Genomic DNA, 22,790 nt, shown 5'->3' with positions numbered 1-22,790 from the left:
TGTGGGCCCCTGACGTGGCCCCCGATGTGTCTATTCTGATGGCAGACCCCTGACCAGTTTGTTCCAAGTTTGGTGCGGATTGGAGCAACAGTGCTCCTCGCAAGTCTGTATGTTTTGTTTGTGACGTTCACTGTCCGCCGACCCTCTAGGCAATTTTAATATAGGATTTGATGCAATAATTTCCGTTAATAATGTTAACGGTTTTAACTCATTCAGTGCCAGAGATTCTCCAGTATGATCACAGAGGGTATCACTGCTTCCACAAAAAAAAGTCATGAAAATAGTATGTACATGTCACAGGAGTACACAGGAGTACACAGGAACCGAGATACAGGATTTTTAAGTAATAAGTTAACCAAGAAGTGAATGAAGCAATAAATCTTGACGTCAAACACGTCAATGGAGGGGGGGCGGTGGCGCAGTCGGTAGCGCTGTCGCCTCACAGCTAGAAGATCCTGGGTTCGATGCTGGGGGGCGTGTTCTCTCCTCCACGTCATCGGCGCCCATACCCTAGGTGGGGTTGGTGAAAGGGCCTCTCTGTGTGGAGTTTGCATGTTCTCCCCGTGTCTCCTAGGGTAGTTAATACCCTCACAAAAACATGTAGTAATCCTGGTCACTATACTGCCTCCCCCTGGTCAGCCGGGGCGCCTGATGGAGGGGAAGGGAACTGGTTGGAATAACGTGTTCCTTCCACGCGCTACGTCCAACCAGGGAAACTCCCCCCTGTCGGGTGATAAGAAGCGGCCTGCTTGCTCCTCATGCATTGAAGGAGGCATGAGCTTCAGCCAGGGTTGGGAAGTAATGGATTACATGTAACGCCGTTACGTAATCAGAGTTAAAAAAAAACGTAACGGTAACGTCTTAGAGTACATTTTAAAATGTGTAATCTGGATTACAGTAACGGGGATGTTGTAACGGGCGTTACAGGAGGATTACATTCTCCCCCTCCCCTCCATTAATTTTACAAACAAGTTATAAATTATTATAACACCAAACAACCACCTGCAAGAGCGCACACGGCAGCGCACAGACGGCAATGGATTGGAGTTGAGCGCAGCGCGCAGCTCTCTGTGTAAAATCCTCACAGTGAGACTGAGGCTGCTGCTGCGTCAACAGCGGTGTTGCCAGACTTTGCGAGAGAAATAAGCAAACAGGTCTATGAAAACAAGCCCAAAAGAAGCGACTATAAAAGGCCACATGAGCACTTCAAAGCTATATATGCCGTCCATTAAACAATGTGCATATTTATATATGTTGGCTATTTGAAAATAGACGATCTACATTTATTCTACCATTATTTACAAGCAACTTCAGAAAAATTAGCCCAAAGTGGCTTATAATAATCAGACTAGGCAGCACTGCAGACATCGTTTCTCTTTTTCGTCTCGTTCCTGCATAAAAGCCTTTATTCTTAATCCTTTATCCTTAAACTGATCAGATGGTTTGGTTAAAGGGACTATAATCTATTAAAGTGTCTTTCTTTGGTTCTGATTGTTACTAGGCTCTGATAGTAACTTGGTATATTCTGTTTATTTTATCTAGTCTATGTATAGCCTTAGGGGATATAGTCTGTGCCTGTAATTTTATTTATTATATCTAGCCTATGTATAGCCTTAGGGAATATAGGCTGTGCCTGTAATTGTATTTATTTTATCTAGCCTATGTATAGCCTTAGGGCAGGGGTAGGCAATTGAGATAAGCCTAGGGCCAATATCCCTCCCAGACATTCCATCGCGGGCCGGGCCTCCCCGCGAACATGCACGCGCGCACGCAAAATTTTTCGGGTCTAATTTGGGTCTAACTCGGTCTAATTCGGGTCTAATTTGGGTCTAATTCGGTTCTGTTTGACCAATATAAATCAACATTTTTTCCGGTTTAAATATCAGCACAGGCGATTTTTCTGGTGATTTTTTTTTTCTCTCCATTTTCCTCTAATCTAGCTATAAAATGTTATAAATCCTTTAAAATGCATCGTGTTTATGAGTGCATGATTTCAAAAGTGGGTTCAGGTTCTATGAAATAAGTATTTATAATTATTTTAACATTAATTTTTAATACTTTTTTTATAACACTTTTCAGTAAATCATTCATACTGTATCTTTACTAATATGTGACTGATGGCACCAACAATGTGAACATTAACATAATTAAACCGAATTTAAAAAAAAAAAAAAACTAAAAAAAAAAAATTTCAAAATTATCTCACGGGCCAGATATTATTTCTGGGGGGCCAATTTCGGCCCGCGGGCCGCCTATTGCCGACCCCTGCCTTAGGGAATATAGGCTCTGCCTGTAATTTTATTTATTTTATCTAGCCTGTAAAAGGCTGTAACCCTAACCCTAAACTAAAGGCATTTAGTGTCTTTTTATTAAAGGATAGCATTTTATTAGGTTTTATTCATTTTTTGTAAAGGTCAAATAAAATGAGGATTTCTATTTAAAGAGTAGCCTACAGTGTAAATATAATTGTATAGAGCTGAGTTATTTGAGTCTTTACTGTCTAGTCAATGTTTTAAACTCATGCCATGTCTATCTAAATGAGTGTCAGCCAGGAATGTCAAAAAGAGATTTTATTTGCCACTTTGACCACACATGGATGGAGTTTAGATCCCATGGGGACGGTTGTGTTATTTAAAATGAGCTAGTGTTGGTTGTCAAACAGTCAAAAGGGTACTGTATAGGGATGTCCGATATTATCGGCCTCCCGATATTATCGGCCGATATTAGCATAAAAATTGATATCGGGAAAATATCGGTATCGGTTTTTTTTTTTGCTTTATAAATAAGTTTCAGGAGTTCTTATATGGTGTGTGTGATATGAAATTTGAGCTTACCCTAATCACAATAATCCCCGCATATATCGGTATCGGTTGATATCGGTATCGGTAATTAAGAGTTGGACAATATCGGTATATCGGTTATCGGTAAAAAAGCCAATATCGGACAACCCTAGTACTGTAGGTCAAGATGCATTTTCTTATGCTCTGTTAATAGTTGACACAATGACTCTACAGTAATTGAACTGTTCAGAGAGGTCAGATTTGTAACAACTAAATGACCTTAACCATATTTCTGTTGTCCTTATCTTAATTTCATAGGCTCAACATTCTTGTCTATCAATGGTAAAACTTGTATAATCTAATTAAATAGAGTTTTGCTTAAAAGTAATCCAAAAGTAACTGAAAGTAACTAGTAGTTACTTTTTAAATGGAGTAATCGGGATTACGTTACTGACTACATTTTTTAGCAAGTAACTTGTAACTGTAGGGGATTCCATTTTAAAAGTAACCCTCCCAACCCTGACTTCAGCTTGGGCTCTCCCTAGGCTGGCAGAGGGAGAGTAGTGCCCAGGATTACATAGGCAATTGGCACTGGGTGAAAAAATGTGGGTTACAAAAATCGTGGGATAAAAATTATAAAGAATAAATAAATAAAAACACGTCAATGGCACTGAATCTTTGCCTTGTCTTCCCAAGACAAGGCAAAGATGCGCATCCTGTAACTATTCTGAAATACCTACTAATAACCTCAATTTACATCATTGTAGTGTTATGGGAACAAATAAATGTTGTCATGAGTTAAAGGATGTAGGGTAGGCCTCCTTGGAGAGTTGGTAACACAGTTTGTAGAAGTGCGATGATCATCAAATGGCATTTCACAAAGCAAAGTTATAATTCAGAACAAAAAGATCATGTGTAGTGGTGGCAATGACAAATCTATAAAACAAAATATGAAGTGGAAACACCCCATCTGAAAATGTTTTGTGCCAGGGACCCCCAAAGAGAAGACTTGTGTAAAAACAAATCTAACACAAATTTTCCAAATATTGTCAAAAATAGCAGTTGTACAATCTGGCGTGACGCGCTGTGAGCTTGTCTGCTATTTTTGAGAACCACTGTTCTAAACTAATGTTCTAAATCTTAAGATCCTAAGAGTTTTCTGAAAAATGTATGATGCTATATACATACTAAGGCTTTCACCACTAGTGATTTTTACAAGTCGACTAATTTTACACACTGGTAGTCGACTAGTCGAGGTTTAACTATTATATAATACTAAAGACTCTCTGGGGCATGGCATTTCTCAGTAGCTAGGTTGCCGTGACAACAGATATACACAAACAAACACATGTGTTGAGAACGTTACTGCAACAAAGAACAGCATTTCACAATTGCCACAATCCATATCCATTTTAACTGTTATGATAAGGAATGGAAACTGGACTCCTCCACCAAAATCACTGTATCTGCCGTGTCTCTCACAAAGTACTCAATAAATCCAGCTGTTGGTCAATAACATGCCCTGAAACAAAACTTCAACCTGTATTTGCACTATAGAGAGTATGGACATGAGTCACTTTTCCACCGGGGGACACCCCCTCATCTAGACTGACCGGGACTCGAGGGATACGCCGGGAGGAATACCGTCGGAGGCTGCGCGAGGTGCCATTCGAATCGGGTGCCGATCGAATCCCGCCTTCGTGATACGTGCCGTTTTGATTTCATGAAATAGGCCCCTCCCACCAAATAAATAGGCCCCTCCCACAAATGTAAGGGGCCAATCATATTGTCACGTCACTGAGATCGCTTTTATTTCATTTTGATAGGAGTGATCCCCCCAAAAATCATGTTTTTGCATCAAACGGTTACGTTTTGTGCATTTGTGGCGCCCCCTATGGGTCAAAGTGGAAATGCTTTTGGGGATTCGTTAAGTAAACCACCCACGACATGTGATTCAAATTTGGGATTGACCGGACGTTTCGTTCGTGATTTCTGGCATTTTTGGTCAAACGGGCCCCTCCCACTAACTTTGGAAGCCATTTACGGACGAACGGTAAGGACTATCAAAATGCCGTTTGGATATGTTTATGATCCAGAGATCATGTGTACCGATTTGTGTGAAATTTGGACAAACGATGTAGGAGGAGGAGCTAAAAGTGTGTTTTGAAGAAAATTCGAAATGGCGGAAAATCTATCCTCACGCAAATGGGCGTGGCCTATATGGGGAGATGCGTCGTGACCCAAGGAATCCAGTTTTTTATTTCACGACCTACGGTTCAAGAGTTATAGGTCAAAACGTAAAGGGGGCTTTTATAGCGCCTCGATGAGGCCGACTGGAGTAATTATTTTTTTGATAATTTTGGACTAAATTATGAACCTCCCGTCCAAGTCTTGTAACTCTAGCCCTTACGGTTCCTGAGAAAAAAAATACTTGAAATCGCGTTTTTTCATTCTCCAATTAAAGTGGATGGGGAAATTTAATGCACTAATACATTCATATCAATTCAACTATGCAACCAATCTCTTAGCAAAATACAAGCGCACGATTCCCGGTCAAGCCGGTCATTTTGACATATGGCACGACATTGGGGGAATAAAAACTGGGAGGAGATGCGGTATGAAATAAAGTTTATCTAGAAAGTGGAATAAAGTTTATCTATAACAATAGTCTGGTTGCCCTGTTAGGGCAACCACACTAATAAAATGTGAAGATAACTATAGTCTGGTTGCCCTGTTAGGGCAACCTGTTAGGGCAACCACACTAATGTTAGTGCAACCACACTAATTAGGCTTGTCACACAAGTGGTTTAGCTTTGCATTTGGCTAGCTATTGGAACGACAGTGTAAACAAGAATGGGCTGCGTGCATGCGTCTATCAGAAGTGAACTACACATCGTATACTACCCTAACTTTATTAATCTCTAACATTAAAGCAATCAAGTACAATTACACGTTGGATTATTATGTCAAGTTGGCATAACGTTTACAGCAATCATTACTTACTCTAAAGTAATCCATACAAGCTGTGTCCACTGTCCAGCATTATTTCAGCACGCAGCCTGTTGAATTCCTCTGCGGTGGAGCTGCTCTTCTGTGTTTTATGGTTCAAATAAATATCTGTTGTGTTAGTGTTTCTCCAGTGGAGAATCTCCACTGAGTGTTTAACGACGCCATTGTACAATTGAGGAAGGGAAAAAAGAAGGCTGATCCCACTCTTTGGGAGACACCCCTTGGGGTGTGTGTCACAGTGTGTGGGGTTGGTCTCACTGAGACACCATGTAGTGCGGACATAAGGTGAGAACCTACGGAAAACGTCATTTGACGCTATGGGGATCGTCTCACTGATAGAAATCTATAAACACAGATAAAACACAAAAAACACACCAGGATCATGTTTATGGGTCCTAGACTTCCTAAAAATAGGGGTTTTATGCAAAATCGGCAAAGTGTCCCTTTAAGGGCGTTTAATACAATCTGATAGGACTTTTCTGTTTGGATGTATGGGCTGTCAAGGCCAGAAAGTAGTTTTTTGCCACTCAGTAGGCGTTCCCGCATAACTTCCAGGTAGGATGATGTCCCGCGCATAACCTCTATATCCATTTACCCCGTAGCCCGTACATCTTAAACGTTCAGATTTCAAATATAAAGTGCTTACCCCATGGCCACGGATGTTACAATTCACTTCAAGCGGCCTGTTGTTTAGCTGTGCTGTGTTTGCTACAATGTTATGTTTATACAACTACATTCTGATAAGTCCCGGAAAAAACTTTAACGCAACACTGGCCCAAACACCGTGTGAAGTCGGTTTCAGGTTGGATATTCACCCAGCTGGATATTATCCAACTAGGTAGATAACCTGAAACCAGCTTCACCACAATCACCACACCAGTTCACTGCTATGTGCGGCGGGTGAGAGTTAATACAATTGTATTTAAGTAACGCATTACACTATTATGTTCCATTTATAATGTTTATAATTTTAAAAAGAAAACTGTACAGGTGTGACTATAGTTGAAATTAGATCTATATAAATGAAAAAAATAAAAACATCTATTCGACTAGTGCCAACAAGGTCGACTAGTGTTTATACTAGTCGACTTTTAGTTGGTGAAAGCCTATAAGCCCGGTAGCTAAAATCTAAAATGACGCTTTCCCGGCTTTAACCGTAATTGCATTGGCAGTTAGCTGATGCTATTTCCCTGAGTAACTTATATCTTTCTTTCTGTCTCCTCTTTCCCATCTGAAGCTGCTACAAAGCAATTAGTGCTAGACAAAGAAACGGATATGCAAGCTAGCCCGGACGAGGAGAGGTGGTCGACTCCCAGAACAACCCTGAGAGATGTGCACCGCCGCATTGAGGATATTCTCAGCGATCTGAAACTCAGGATCACTCCGGTCATCATCTCTTCCCACTGGAGCGTAGATGACACCAGCCAGTTGCTTGAGGTGCTTTGCAACTTCCTCGAACATGTTTGCCTGGAAATGGAGAAGAACTACATGATGGCAAGCAATCTCAAGTCAACTGCATGGCGATATGTAAGGCATCAAGATCGTTAAGCCTCTCCGGAAGTTTAACAGTACACAGCAATAGAGAGTAAGTAACATTTTAAATCCTTATACACTAACTACAGAGGTTAAAACAAAGCAAAACAAATCAAAACAACAAAGGGACATACGTGACTTATGGTAATATTTTTTGCCTTTGAAATAATTGAAAGGCAACACGGTAGTGACATAAGGTAAATTTCTCACCTTGAAAATATCGAAATGCAGACACATGTACTGCTATGTGTCTGAATGGGAAAACCTTATATTTTTTTGCTTTTAGTCAAAATAAGAAAATGATATTGGATTAACTTATTGAGTGCCATTAACGTGCTTCACGTGTTTTACCGCTATAATGCAGCGTGCTATTAACGTGTTTCACGTGTTTTTGAAAAAAATAGAAAAAAAAACTCAAAAAGCTTTTCAGAACCCAAGATATCATTATCTGAAGATTTGCAGCTCCATCCACTCCTTGTTTAACTTATAACTGAAAAAGGCTGTATCTCGCTTCCTAAGCACTTTTTGTTTACTTTGAAAAAAAAAAATCGCACTGGCCAGAAATAATTCTGGCACTCAGTGAGATAAGATAAGATTTTGTTCGTTAAAAAAGATTGCCATTTTAGTTTGCCATAATCATGCAGCCGTATAACAGTGACACAGCCATGACAGCAAAAATTATATACAGTATAGACCCCTTAACAGACGACGTCACACTGATAAGAACCAGTATGCGTGCAACCAGTATGCGCTAAATGAAACCCATTCTGCCAGGACGTGCCACACTAGCCAACACACAACAGGGGGTTGGGGTGTGCTGAAACTAGCGCACCCCGAAACAACAGGTTGGAAATTGATTGCGTGAAACAATCACCTGCGCATCCAGTCTCAATGTTAGTAAACAATTAATTGGTCTATAGAGTTCTCAACGGGCCTGAAAATGAAGGCTCGGCCCTAACTGGGCCCGACTGGGCCGGCCCGAGGCTCGGCCCGAACCGGACTATTTCCATCATGTTAGGCCCGAAACCCGAAAAAACCCGAGGGGGAAAAAAAAAAGAAAAAAAGATTTTAGATTTTTAAAAAATATATATTTTTAATATTATTATTCTGTTATGAATGTGTATTTATCTATTATGAAGATGGCGCTGAGTCGCTGACGGCAGCGGACATTAACTTACACTGTGCTTACACTATGCTGATTTAAATGAAGTTAAATCCTTGTCTTGCTCACGCACCTCTGTGCAATGCGATGCATCGTCTGCATTTCTCTGCCTCTGTCTCCCCCCCCCCCCCCCCCCCCCTGACTGTCTGAGACCAACTCGAGACTGTTGTTAACCTATTAGCTTAAGCTCCACGCGTTGGGTGAAAAATATTATAATACTGAACTAAACGCGGGTGGATTACATTGTATTGTGAAAATCAGAAAGCACCGTTTCTGCCACTTGTGTAACTTAACACAGCACGAAGGCATAGAGCACATGATAGAGCACGCCGGTCAGTTATCTCATAAAAACACATTGAACATCCTGTTAAACCTTCAAATTAAAAGCATATGACAACGTCAACAACGACACATGTGTAGTGTACTGCGTGTATGCACGTTCTCGCGCGTGGCTATATATGGAAAACTCGCTCCTGCGTTCTTCAATTGATTTCTGAACAAACCTGACTACTGAATGTACACTATTGTTGAAGGCTGGTGTACTGTGTAGACCGAAATTGCCGTGGGTTTTTGTATTAAAAGGGCCCTTGATATGGATGCATCATGCGGTAGGCAGTAGCCCTGAAACATGAATGTGAACCATGGCTACATATGCGGCAATGGATTACAAGAACGCTCGTCCCCAAACACACTCGCCCGGGTCTAATCCGGCGGCCTCTGTCCGCGAAATGAATGGAGGTGAGTGTGTTTTGGGGCGAGTGTTCTGTTACCACCGGAACGCTCGCCCAGAATCGCTTTTTTTTACTCTCTCTCACTCTGCTGCTGGCTCAGTGAGCGTGAGCAGCACAGTGCAAGTTAACGCCAGTAAGTCAGCGCTGTCAGCGCCATCTTCATAATAGATAAATACACATTCAGACAGAACAGAATTCAAAAATATATTATAAAAATAAATAAAATTATTATTATTTTTTTTTTCATGGAGCCCGAGGCTCGGCTCGGCCCGACCAATTAGCATACTTTTGAGGCCCGGCTCGGCCCGAAAACGTCGGGTCGGGCCGGGTCGGGTTCGGGTAGAATTTGAGAACTCTAATACAGTAGTATATTGTTTTTGTAATCGCTTTAGGTCTTTCGTGCATGGGCAGGCCATCAATATTATATCCATATCATGATATTAGACTGGATATCGTCTGTGATTTTGGATATTGTGGCATAAGTACACAAAATGAAGTACTTGTACTGGGCCTGAAAAAAATATCTCTAGTTCTTGGATAGAAGATCGGTATTGGAAAAAACGGTATCGGCAGGTCAGACTAATCGGTATCAGACAAGAATTTGCAATCGGTGCGTCTCTAAACTCAGTTCATGAAATGTGTTCCTTTTTAGATATTGCACAATCAACTGTAAGTGGTATTATTGCAAAGTAGAAACATTTAGGAAACTCAGAACGGTGAGCAGACCAGGTAAAGTCTCAGAGCTGGGGTTTTTATTTCATTTTTTATTTTTCTTTATTCTTTTTTTCACACAGAACCAGGAGATAACGTGATCCGAAGATTTACTGCTCCATTCACTTCCTGGTTAACTTATTACTTAAAAATCCTGTATCTCGGCTCCTGTGTTTTACTATGTATTTTGGCGAAACATGCTATTTTCATACATACTGCTGTGATTTATGCCATAAACGGGGAGACATCCACCTTTGCAATAAACACTCAAGATTTGGGACCAGAATCACACAACAACAAGCTGCAGCCAGCACGGTGCACGAAAACATGAATGGAGACGCGACCGCATAGCCTGCTTGATAATGTTGGCTGGCAAATCAGAATCTGTAATGGATGCCCCCCCCCCCCCGACGCGTGCCCCAATGTCCCGTTTGGGGGGGACGATGCGGTGCGGGTCACATGCGCACGATTTTTATTAATGATTAATTAAATACTATAAAACGACAGTAGCAACACTCTACCAGCCTCCAGTGGTGGAAAATAGCAGATCTACAATGCATTGCGCTTGTAAATCTGCTACTTTTAAATGGCCAATATAGGGCTTAAGTGGTTACTGTATGTTTTGTAATAATAATCGAAATCTACAAAGTAACTAGTAACTTTACTAGTTTAAGTAAGTTTTCAAATAATTGTAGTGGAGTAAAAAGTACAATATTTGCCTCTGAGATATAGTGGAGTAGAAGAAAAAATATTAGAAATTGGAAATACTCGCGTCAAGTGCAAATACCTCGAAATTGTACTTAAGTTCTTGAGTACATGTACTTAAAGACATATGCCAAAATCCATTTGAAAAAATGGCTTTTCACTGTTCTCAGGTCAGATATTGATATGCGATTAAAATGCGATTAATTGTGATTAATTAATTACACAGCCTCTAATTAATTACATTCATTTTTTTAATCGGGTCCCAGCCCTAATGTTTGTACAACTAGATTCTGATAAGTGAAGTGAAGTCTGTTTCAGGTTGGATATTCACCCAGCTGGATATTATCCAACTGGGTAGATATACAGTAGCCAACCTGAAACCAACTTCACCACAATCACCACACCAGATCACTGCTATGTGCGGTGGGTGAGAGTTAATAAAATTGTATTTAAGTAACGCATTACACTATTATGTTCCATTTATAATGTTTGTAATTTTAAAAAGAAAACTGTACAGGTGTGACTATAGTTGAAATTAGAAAAAAAATATATATATATAAATAATCAACTATTCGGGGGGGGAGGGGCATTGTGGAATATTTTCCAAATCCACACAGATCTTGCATGGGGGTCTATGGCATATTTTCAGAAGGGGGAGGTCTGAGCCTCTGCGGACAAATATTAATTTGGGGGTCCTTGCCATGAAAATGTTTGAGAACAACTTGTTCAAACAACATGAGAGAGAGAGAGAGAGAGAGGGAGAGAGAGAGAGATATCATGGGATACGTCGAATAAACACAAATGTATGTATTGGGTCTGACTCTGGAGATAGCATCCTAGTGAACTATCCTACAGTGTGTAATCCCTGGTCGGGGATCAATGTATAGTGTGAAAACCACAACGATATATGACAGCCGATTTCAAGAAATAAACTCCTGCAGTGTGTAATGCTTAACGATCAGATGACCCCATGACCACTTTAAGGTCCCGCAGTGTGTACCTGCCTTAAGTGTAGCATGTTAAGTCCTATACAGAGGTTAAAACAAATCAAAACAACAAAGCAGTGACATAAGATAATACTTTTTGCCTTTGAAATAATTGAAAGGTAACAAACTAGACTAGAGTGACATGGTAAATGTCTCACCTTAAAAACAATGAAATGCAAAAACTGCATCAGGAGCTTCATGGCATGGGTTTCAATGGCCGAGCAGCTGCATGCAAGCCTTAAGGTCCTTACACACCGGGGCGATTTTTTCATGCGAATAATGCGTTTTTAAAAAAAAACCTTATGAAGTCAATGGCTCCGTACATGGAGCGAAAAAGCGAAGCGAAAAAGCGTCTTTTAATTATTCGGAACGAGTCCGAATTTTGCGTATATTCGCTATATTCGCCGGTGTGTAACCACCTTTAGGCCACGTTTACACGTCAACGATTAGAACAGAAAACGACAAAGTGCCGTTGCGTTGTCACTTTTAATTTTGCATTTACACGATGTAGTGTGCATGCCAGGTGGCTAGCTGGCGTGTGTCTGTGTGACTCACTGCCATAGTCCATATTCACACGGTGGCCATTTTGGAATTTAACATTGCGTTGCTGTGGCAACTGGGGTGGCATTTCATTGACTTAATGGCAATATGGCCGCCGTGTGACTATGGTCTATATAGACCAGTCACGCACATAGACATATAAAGGTAGACGCCTCCTTCGGCTCTGAGGCATTGGTATCTCGGGCGCCATTTTAGAGTAGCTTCCGCGTGTGTCACAGAAGGGGGCGTTCGGTAGGCCAATCAGAGGCAGGTGGGGGTGGGTCTTTTCATAAGAGGCAGCCGCGCAGCAAAAGTCAGTTAGACGCGTTGTGATTGGCCAGTAGTCTACGCGCTGTGATTGGCCAGTAGTCAACGCGCTGTGATTGGCCAGTAGTCACTTTGAATGGTAGCTTGCCTACTCTAAACAGTCCTCAAACATGTGCATGTGAAATTATTGTATTTCTCCGCAGAGCCCCCATCAGAATTTTTTTTTTTTTTAATATATTCCATATATTATTTAACTTTTTCTTTTCAATATCTTTTTAAAAATAGCAGATCTACAAGCTCACAAAGCATCGCGAATGCAACGCTTTCACTTTCATTGATAGCTTTTTCAAAGATATCCACCCTGGAAGGTGGTTTCACTTAGTTTCAAGCCCCAAAAACGCTGTTCCTGTGTAAACGGACGGCACATCTGATATTTTATTTTGACGTTTTCTCTTGAGACCGTGTTTGTGTAAACGGGGCCTCACATTACTAAGCACAATGCCAAAATGCTATGGCCTACTGTAGGTTCACAATGTGTTTTTTCTGTCTAAAGGGCTACGATACATCACAGCACAATGCGTTGTGAAGTTGTAGATCTGCTATTTTTTGCTTTTAAAATATAAAACTAAGTATAGATGGTGAAGTTGATTATTCATACACGAGCAGTGTAGCGGAAGTTGATTTTAACCACTTACATCTGAGGAAACCTCTTGGGAAAAACCTTTGCAGAAAAGACGCATCACAGATTGTCTATTTTCAGTGAAGATATTTTAATGTAGAGCGAAAACAGAAGTCCTTAGTATAGAGCCCTGACTCCTGAGGGACTCCGCTCAACAACATAAGTGGTTAAGAAATGTTTGTTTTTGTGTCACTATCCTAGATTTACATAATGGAAGTGGGAATTCACAGACACTGTGATGATTCTTATCAACTGTAACTGTTGCATATACATTTGTCTGGATCACACATCTAATGTAGTGTAGTGTCATGATTCAGGTACATGAAAGACATAAAATGCTGTTCTGCTGAGTATGATGCACAATGACACAATGGAGCAAACAGAAGGGGGTGATGAAATTCTATGACCAAGACCTAGGTATAGACGAATCCACAGACACGCTGCCTGTAGGCAGTCATAACTGCGGTGTCAAGCGTGTGAACTTGCAAAGTGGCCTAAGGAGCTGTGGTACAACATCCTTGATTTTACCCTAAATGCCTACACCTTTTTCAGGGTTCAGCACCCTGAATTCCAAAAAGGTGCGCACAACGCCCAAAAAGCTCTCAAAGGAGATTGTCACAACACATACAGGCATCACCAACTGCAACTCACATTGTTGTTGTCATAGCAGTAATAGTAGTACTACAAGCCATAGGTGTAATAGCAGTGGTTAGGTGAGTTTGATGTGTATGGAATAGATTAACTGAATAGTTGTGACCTCAGCCCTATCAAACAACTTTGGGATGAATAACAAAGGAGATTGTGAACCAGGCTCTCTTGTTTAACATGATTGTCTGACTTAACAAATGCTCTTCTGGTTGAATTGGCAAAACTTCCCACAGACACACAGAAGGGAGCTGTTCTCAAGATCAAGGCCAATGTGAGAACATAGGGTTGTGTTTGTCATCCTCTACCATGTGGGCTTTTTGGTTTGATTGAGAAAGCCGCTGATTCAGAGCCTCTGACACAGAGAAGGCTGTTTGTTTTTAAACTGTGCAAAAACTCAACCCAGCCGTTATGGCAATATCTGTCTGGGGCGACGAGTGCACCTATTGATGGCCAAGACTTTATGATGTTGGACAGTACTCATACTTTTTCAACTCATAGTGCAGAACTGCTGTGATTTATGCCATAAACGGGGAGACATCCATCTTTGCAACAAACACTCAAGATTTGGGACCAGAATCAATTACTACAATTATGAAGTATACATGATTCACTAAATTATGAAGTATACATCATTCACCAACTCAACAAAGTGGTTTTAGTGTATGGGTTGTTCTTTAATCATCTTTCTCTTTTTCTCCCTCTGCAGGACTGGACTCCCTCCCTCTCTCTCTAGCCCCCCCCCCACCCCCCCCCCCAATCACCCTCACCTGTCCCCCATCTGCTGATCTACAGTACAACAAGCCAGCACAAACACCTGTAGATAGGCACTACACAGACAGTGTGAGTCCCATATAGGGGTCCTTTTGTGCCTTTGCGCGACACACGAAGCAATGTACAGCCTCAGAGTTAAAATAACGCTGAGCATTTTACAGTGTAGATTACAGTCCCAGAGATTTAAAACATGTCTCTCTATCCACTGTGAACTTTTCTTCTTTTTCGTTTTCCAAAGCGTACATTTGCTTTTTCACTTTTTTGAAGATTTTTTTTTTTTTTACATTTTCACGTTGAGGTGCCCCGATTTCTTGGGTGAGCGCTCTTCCACTATCCGAGATACGTAGAAGATACGTAAAAGCTGTTACAAGATTTGGACTATGTTACAATGACCGTGCAAGCAGTCCTCAGTTCAGGTTTTATTTCGTTATTTTGTGTCGCTTGCCGTTTTCTTTCTTTCTTTTTTTGCCGCATCTGTTTTGAAAGGTGTAAAAAGCCTTGTTAATTAAAATTGAATTGAGTAATGAGCTGTTGGTTTACAAATGCCACTGAAAATCCTCTCAACCAAAGTGTACCTCAGCAGTCTGAACGAAAATGACATTGTCTGTTGGACAATAAAGGCCGATATCCACCCTCTCCCAGCTCTTTCCCTGTCCCAAAGTGTTGTCTTTACAATTTAGGGATTTACTGACCCTCTTATCCAGAGCGTTGTACAAGTACGACCGACCTCTTGTGTCCCGTGGTCGGCCTCGGCCCTGTTCAAAAGCAAGAAAATGTACAAATTAATTTTGGCTATGTTAATGCAAAACTACAACTGAACAATGTACCATATAGCAGGGCATTTATTAAGGGAAGACCCTTTTCCTCTAGTTCTCCAAAATGTTATCGTTGCTGTTGCTGTCACATTTGTGTGACACTATGTGTTCTTAAATAAACAGTGAAAATTGACAAATAAAAAAATGTAAAAAATAAAGAAAATGACCCCAGAAGTGTTTTATAGTGAAGTACCCCCCCAATCACCCTCACCTGTCCCCCGTCTGCTTTACCAACCTGATCTACAGTACAAGCCAGTACAAACGCCTGTAGATTGGCACTACACAGACATCCTTTTCCTGAGCACTTAAGTGCCTGTTAAAATGTTTTGCATTTCCCTCTGCCAGGAAACATAATTGTTTGTTGGTCTGTGCTACAGACACACTTATTTTGTAAAAAATACATTTCTTGTTTCTTTTGACTTTTGAGGCCTTGAATCTTTTACACACACTCCAGGAGTCACTACTGTAGGTCAAGAGGCAGCGGTGGCTGTAAGTCAACTAGTAAATAATCTGCATTTCTATAGCGCCCTTACCCAAAGCGCTTGGCAAATCGCTTCGTAAAATAGGCAAGCATTTAGTGAAAATAGCCGAGCCTACAAGCTCAAAGTTATGCAGTGTGTGAGCTGGTAGGTCAACTATTTCCGCTATTTGATGCACGATAAGGTACGCACAGACGGCAGAGGCAACCAATTGTTAAGGCACCAACCTGCTTCATCGGTAGCCGTTAGGGGTTCAATGTCTTGCTCAAGGAGACTTCGGCAAATACGGCGGCAGTGGCATAAGTTCCAACAGTCAAGCATTGTATGAACCAGCTCCTTCTCATTTCTATGGTTGGGATCCTTTAGGATTTAACGACTCCGGTTCCTTAGTGATTCCCTCTAAAGTCGGTCCGATTCCTTAATGGTTCCCTTTAACGATTCCTATAGACAGGTTTCCGCGCGACGTCATTACAGAGCAGAATGCGCAATCTGCGCATGCCCGGGGTAGAACAAACCCGGAAGTGCCCTTCACTCTGTTGTTGCGTTAGGGAGTTAGATGGGCATAATGCTGCTATTATAGGCATAATAGGCATAATGCTGCTATTGTATACAAATAAAAGACGAACAGATCCAACTTCCGACAAATCACATTTTTATTGAGTAAACAAGATATTACAAACTGCATAATTGAATCTTTCATTAAACCCGGTGAAGACCATTTATTTTATGAATGTAGATTATCCTCTCATGTTCACAAACAGGAAACTCGTCTATAGGGGGGTTCCAAATGCCCCCTTACAGGTCTGTAACTCTTGAGAGTGTACAGATGGAATATACGAGACTCGGATAGCGATCGGGGGATCGATCATACTGGAGATAAATATGATTTTTCAAATGTTAGTGAAAACACTTGAAAACACTTGTTTGGCTTTAATAGCAAACTATGTTTTATTTCTGGCAGTCAAAGAGTTAAAATCCTAAATCAGTGGTCTTCAATGTTTTTCAGGGCAAGGATCCCTTAGCTGAGAGGCAGATGAAGCAAGGACCCTCACTACAGATTGTATGAAAGTGTGTTGCAGATTAAACCTTTTCATATAGATTTCGTAGATAGCTTCATTGACTATCAGTGTTGTGTAAATTCATGTTTTTCGTTTATTCCAGACATTTAACCACTTAGATAGCCGATCTATGAGCTCATAGAGCTGCTACTTTGGCTAATGTTCCCCTCAGAAAAGAGATGCTAGGGCTAAGTGGTTAAAGTAAAAGGGGGGGGGGGTTCCTATCTCAAAGATGTAGTAGTAGAAACTGAGGACCCCCTAGGGGTCCTGAACCTCCTGTTGAAGGCCCCTGTTCTAAAGCTTCCCAACCCTGCTTATTTGTCTGTTTTTTGGTAAAAAAAAAACAACGGCAGCTGCTTGTTGGCAGATCTCAGAGCCCTGGCTGGGGTGTAAGGGTTGCTGGAGTTCAATGAGATAGAGCAGAACCAGACAATTTAGAGATCTAACAAGACCTAAGGAGACCTGGTTCTGCCAGACCTGGAATAAGTACTAAGATCAGAGAACTACGTCACGGCTAAGCCGGACTTCACATGACGTGTCAGCCTGTGTCTATGCCCATGTATGGACGAAAGGGGGACAGACTTTTATAAGCCGGACTTCACATGACGTGTCAGCCTATGTATGCCCATGTATGGACGAAAGGGGGACAGACTTTTCTGGCTGGGACCTAAGGACAAACGGACGGGGCCATGTTTTTTGCCCATGTATGGAGAAAACAGGTACAAAACATGCCCATGTATGGACGAAAGGGGGACAGACTTTTCTGGCTGGGACCTAAGGACAAAGGGGCATGCCCATGTATGAAGAAAACAGGTACAGAGCCTCATGTAAGCCAGACCCCTTGGGTCTGGCAAAAAAAACAAATATAAACCTTAAAATCAATTCTAAAATTGACAGGGAGCCAATGAAGTCATAAGGCCAAGACAGGATGTTACTTTTATTGTCTCCGCCAGGCCAAAAGGCATGGCGAGAGAGTGTGTTTTGCACCCTGTCTGTCCGTCCGTGTGTCCTGTCCATGTGCGAGCAGCTAATCTCCTGCACCGTTGGCCCGGTTGCTGCGAAACTGCACACACACTCCCTGAATGCCAATTCAGAACCTCTGCCCCAAATTTTTCACATGGGCTTATTATAGCTCCACCAGGAGGCCGATTTGTGCAAAACACATTTTTTATATTACTCCCACAGATTTTATCCAAACATCATGGAAATCGGTACACAGTATCTCTATAGTCATGTGATCAACACGGATCTGTACGATTTCCCATATTCCATCCTCATTGGCTAAGGTTCAATTCAATTCAATTCAATTTTATTAAAGTGTCAAATCACAACAAGTTGTCTCAAGACACTTTACATGTAGAGAAGAGACCCGACAATCCCACCCTGAACAAGCAATTTTTGCGACAGTGGCAACGAAAAACTCCCTCTTAACTGGAAGAAACGTCAGGCAGGCCCTAGGCTCTAGGGTGGCGGAGAGAGAGAGAGAGAGAGAGAGAGAGAGAGAGAGAGAAGGTTGGCTTCCAAAGTTTGCAGGATTGGTCCGTTTTGAACAAAATGCCTCAAATTATGCACGCAGCTTGCGAATTCCGTGAAATTTCACAGACACATTCCCACTAGGCCGAGGAACAAATGCCACCCTTTTCACATTGGCCTGTTATAGCGCCACCAGCAGGTCTAATTGAGTAAAACACATTTTTGGAACAAAATGCCTCAAATCATCAATGCAGTGTCTGATTGCCGTGAAAGGCCTAAGAATAAATTGCACCCTTTTCACATTGGCCTATTATAGCGCCACCAGGAGGCCACAATAACGTACCCGACCTGGTGGAGACCTGCAGGTCTGATTTTTCACATTCCAGCCTGATTGGCGTTTAGCTGTTATTATGTAGTATTCAATGTTGACCACAACAGGACAGGTCACACAGGTCAAACCAAGGCAGTTTTCATGGAAATTTTGCCCCACTCTAATTCAGGTCATGGTCCAATCACACATCACACATCCATAAAGCAGTGAGTTTCATCAATACACAATGTATGTTTCTGTTGTATATTTATAAGGATCATGTTCTGGTCCAACAGCTGACCTGACAGAGAGACAGAAACATGTACTGTTATTCCAACCAGTTCCTTTCCCCTCCATCAGGCGCCCCCCGGCTGGCCAGGGGGAGGCAACACCACTACACTGACTACAAAACTGAAAAACGTTAATAAAAACAATAAGTATAATCACACACACACACACACACACACACACACACACACACACACACACACACACACACACACAGAGGGAGAGGAGGTCCAACATCATCTGTATCATCTAAGGAACTCCTGGTGATACGGTGAGTCATAGCTACTAAATTAAAAAGATTCCACTTGCAAGGCCGGAGACCCAATATGATATTACATGAACTCATCCTATTACAAGCACTGAGGCCCTGCCGGCTATGGGATTACACTCCCATTGTAAAGACTCAAGAGTGAAGTGATGACCCACTTGATATCTGAATCCAAAGCGCTCAATTAAACACCTAGGCTATACATTGGGTGGAAAGAACTGGTCTCTTTTCTTGCAAATACCACACCCTCAATAGTATCCAAATAAATGTATTTAATGAGTCCACATATTAGAATAGTAGGCTATTCAAATCAGACTCCTTTCCCTACTAGGCTATTGTTTTTGCTGTGACACTAGTCTAGAATAAGGCATGAATGTGTCAACTACCCCATTTAGGAAGTATGTAAATTGAACTCTTTATTAGTGTAATTTGACTAGTCTAAGCCTTTGATGTTTTGACTTAGTGATGTAAAGTAGCCTACAGTGCTGGTACAATAGGACAGTGGCTCTCAGGCCAAGACCCCCCCAAAATAATTATATTTGATTGTTTATATGTTCTAAAATGTTGTCTCTTTCTTAGGTAGTATTTGACAATTTGGCCAATGTTTGACCATTTCTTTAATATAGAATAGTTTGTTGATTACTTTTGTGGCAGCAAATGGTCAAAAGTAATAAACGTGCAGATAGGTCTATACAATTATACTGTATTTGTTTAGTTGTTGTTTTTTACTGTTGAGTGAGAAAACAATGTTGCACATTAAGCTAATCATCTGGGAACCCCCCAAAATGATTTGGGGACCCCCCTGGGCTGTAGTTCCAAACATTGGAACTTCCTCATTGAGATTGAAAACCTTCCTTGGTTGAGATAGAACGAGCATGTTTTTTTTAAGGTATTAAAAATGCCTTAAAAGTCCTTCAATTGTCACTGTCATGACACTGGGGGGATCCCCCACCATCCCCCACCCACCCCCCCAAAAGAAATCATGCGGAGACTCCCTGGGGATCCCGACCCACAGGTTGAGAACCACTGTACTAGATCACGCTGATGGTATGATAACAGCAGACCCAGAGAGTTCCGTCACGCTCTCATCTCGCCACATGGGCTGTAGTAGTTCCAAACATTGGAACTTCCTCCTCATTGAGATAGACAGAGCATTTCCGCATTCCATTCTTGCGATGGGAACCTGTGCTAGTGTCGTCACTCCCATTCTGGATCACGCTGGGATCACAGCAGTGCGCAAATCAACACACGTGTGCAGCCAGTAGCCACACATCGATTAGGATTACGCACAGAGAGCTGTGGGCTTCACCGGAGCGCAATCCAGACGGGGCTACTGTAACTTTATTAAATGCGTACAAAACAGAAGACACACGTAAGAAAATGATATTTAGGCTACTTTCAAACATTGGTGACAGAGAGTGATAATATTGTTCCCGGGGATGAGGATCACTCAGTCAGCATTGGCAGTGGAAGAGAGTGGAGTTTTATCAATGAAGCCTTGTTGCCAAGAAGAACTGTTGTTGCGCTCCGGACTTTATTTTGTGCCATCATCATAATAACAGATGTATACAACATATATGCGTCATGATGTCAGGGGACGATCAGTTAACAGATGGAGACGGGATTCACTCGGAAGATACAGGAGGAGTTCTTCTTCCCAGAGACGATCATCAAGCAGCGGAATTCGCTTTCGGAGATGATCTGGAATTAAACAAATTCGACGGGCTGCCCTTCTCCTCGCGTTACTACAAGCTGCTGGAGGAGAGGAAGACTCTGCCCGTGTGGAAGGTCAGGCGTCAGCTCGTGGACGCGTTGGTGAACAATCGACTCGTTGTTGTGTCTGGAGCGGTGAAGACTGGGAAAAGTACACAAGTGAGTATAAGCCATGGTCCACATCAGTGGTTCTCAAACTTTTTCATGTCAAGGACCCCCAAATGGACACTTATTAGCCCGCGGACCCCCATTTGAAAAGATACATTTTAAGGACCCCCAGTTTGACATGCATTAGGGCTACGGACCCCCATTTAATGGCATTTCTATCTCTGGGACCCCAATTCATGTTGTAAAATCAATGTTATCTTAACTCTGAGAGTGTACAAATGGAACCAAATGGACACTAACGGGTCCATTTGGTTCCATGTGTACACTCTCAGAGTTACAGACCCATAAGGGTCCATTTGGTTCCTATCCATCATTTAGCCCCTGGAACCCCCTCAAGTACCCCTGGGGGTCCCCGGACCCCACTTTGAGAACCAATGGTCCACATGACGCTCGTCTGTCACAAGCGTCATGAGTCATGACGCTACTTGTTCCTGTTTTTTGATTATTTTTTTATATATATATTTACAACCAGTACATCTACATAAACGTTCAGATTTCAAATATAACGTGCCGACCCCACGGCCACGGATGTAACACGTTAAAACGCCCGGGTCTAAGTACCTGTAATCTTTCGTATTGTTCAATAAAAAGCATTTTAATCCGATTGCTGGCCATTTTCTCAGAAAGTTGTCCATAAACTTTCAACTACGCGACCCTATCGGTTGGGAGGTGTACTGCACTCTGATACATTATAACTATGAAAAAAATGTCCGCCGATAGGAGTAAAATGCTTTTTATTGAACAATACGCAAGATACGGGTACTTGGACCCGGGCGTTTTAACTTGTTAGAACCGTGGCCGTGGGGTCAGTACTTTATATTTGAAATCTGAACGTTTAAGTAGATGTACGGGTTGTAAATGTAGACATTTCAAAAACCAGGAACAAGTAGCGCCAGGGCTAACAATTGAGTGAATACTTTGTCAATGTGCAACAGATCACGTTGTTGTTTTCTTCCAGGAAGTTTTAATTGACCCAGTTATGATTTATTATAGAGTTACTTATTCACTACAGCTGTGGTGGAAAAAGTACTCACATTTTTCACTTAACTAAAAGTATCAATACTGCAATGTAGAAATACTCTGTTACAAGTAAAAGTCCGGAATTCAAACATGTAAAAGTACAAAAGTATCGGTATCAAAATGTACTTAAAGTACCAAAAGAAGAAAGTACTAATTATGCAGAATGTCCCATTTTACATTTTTTCAATTGTATTAAATCTTTTGAAAATAGCAGATCTACAAGCTCACTCGCATGGCTAGGCATTGTGAGCTTGTAGCTTGGCTATTTTCAAATAAATAAATATGGTATGTGGTTAATGTATGTTTTGTAATTATTATCAAAATATTCAAATAACAAGTAACTTCATTTTTCAAATAATTGTAGTGGAGTAAAATTATAATATTTGCCTCTGAGATGTAGTGAAGTAGAAGTAAAAGTATTGGCAATTGGAAATACTCAAGTAAAGTAAAAAAAAAATACCTCAAAATTGTACTTAAGAACAGTACTTAAGTAAATGTACTTAGTTACTTTCCACCACTGCACTACATGCTTAACTGCAGTTTGTAGCCCTTTCCAGTGAAACTGACACTCTCTCTCTCTCTCTCTCTCTCTCTGTCTGTCTGTCTCTCTCTCTCTCTCTCTCTCTCTCTCTCTCTCTCTCTCTCTCTCTCTCTCTCTCTCTCTCTCTGTCTCTCT

The 22,790-nt window shown here is 41.4% G+C and overlaps 1 protein-coding gene across 1 annotated transcript in view; it reads left to right on the top strand.

The window, feature by feature from the left end:
* Positions 1-20,800: 20,800 nt before the first annotated feature.
* The window catches only part of dhx32a (DEAH (Asp-Glu-Ala-His) box polypeptide 32a), a gene marked incomplete at both ends in the record, with an annotated part of 28,143 nt that continues 26,153 nt past the window's right edge, over positions 20,801-22,790 (top strand). The window contains one exon of the mRNA XM_084078328.1: positions 20,801-21,085. Within this exon, the coding sequence (XP_083934454.1) occupies positions 20,801-21,085 (285 nt within the window). The remainder of the gene's footprint in view (positions 21,086-22,790) is intronic.

This window comes from Gymnoscopelus microlampas (genome assembly GCF_963454915.1).
Source record: "Gymnoscopelus microlampas genome assembly, chromosome: 14".
Classification (NCBI taxonomy): domain Eukaryota; kingdom Metazoa; phylum Chordata; class Actinopteri; order Myctophiformes; family Myctophidae; genus Gymnoscopelus; species Gymnoscopelus microlampas.
The sequence above is the reverse complement of the archived record's forward strand: the minus strand, read 5'-3'. Positions and strand labels throughout refer to the sequence as shown.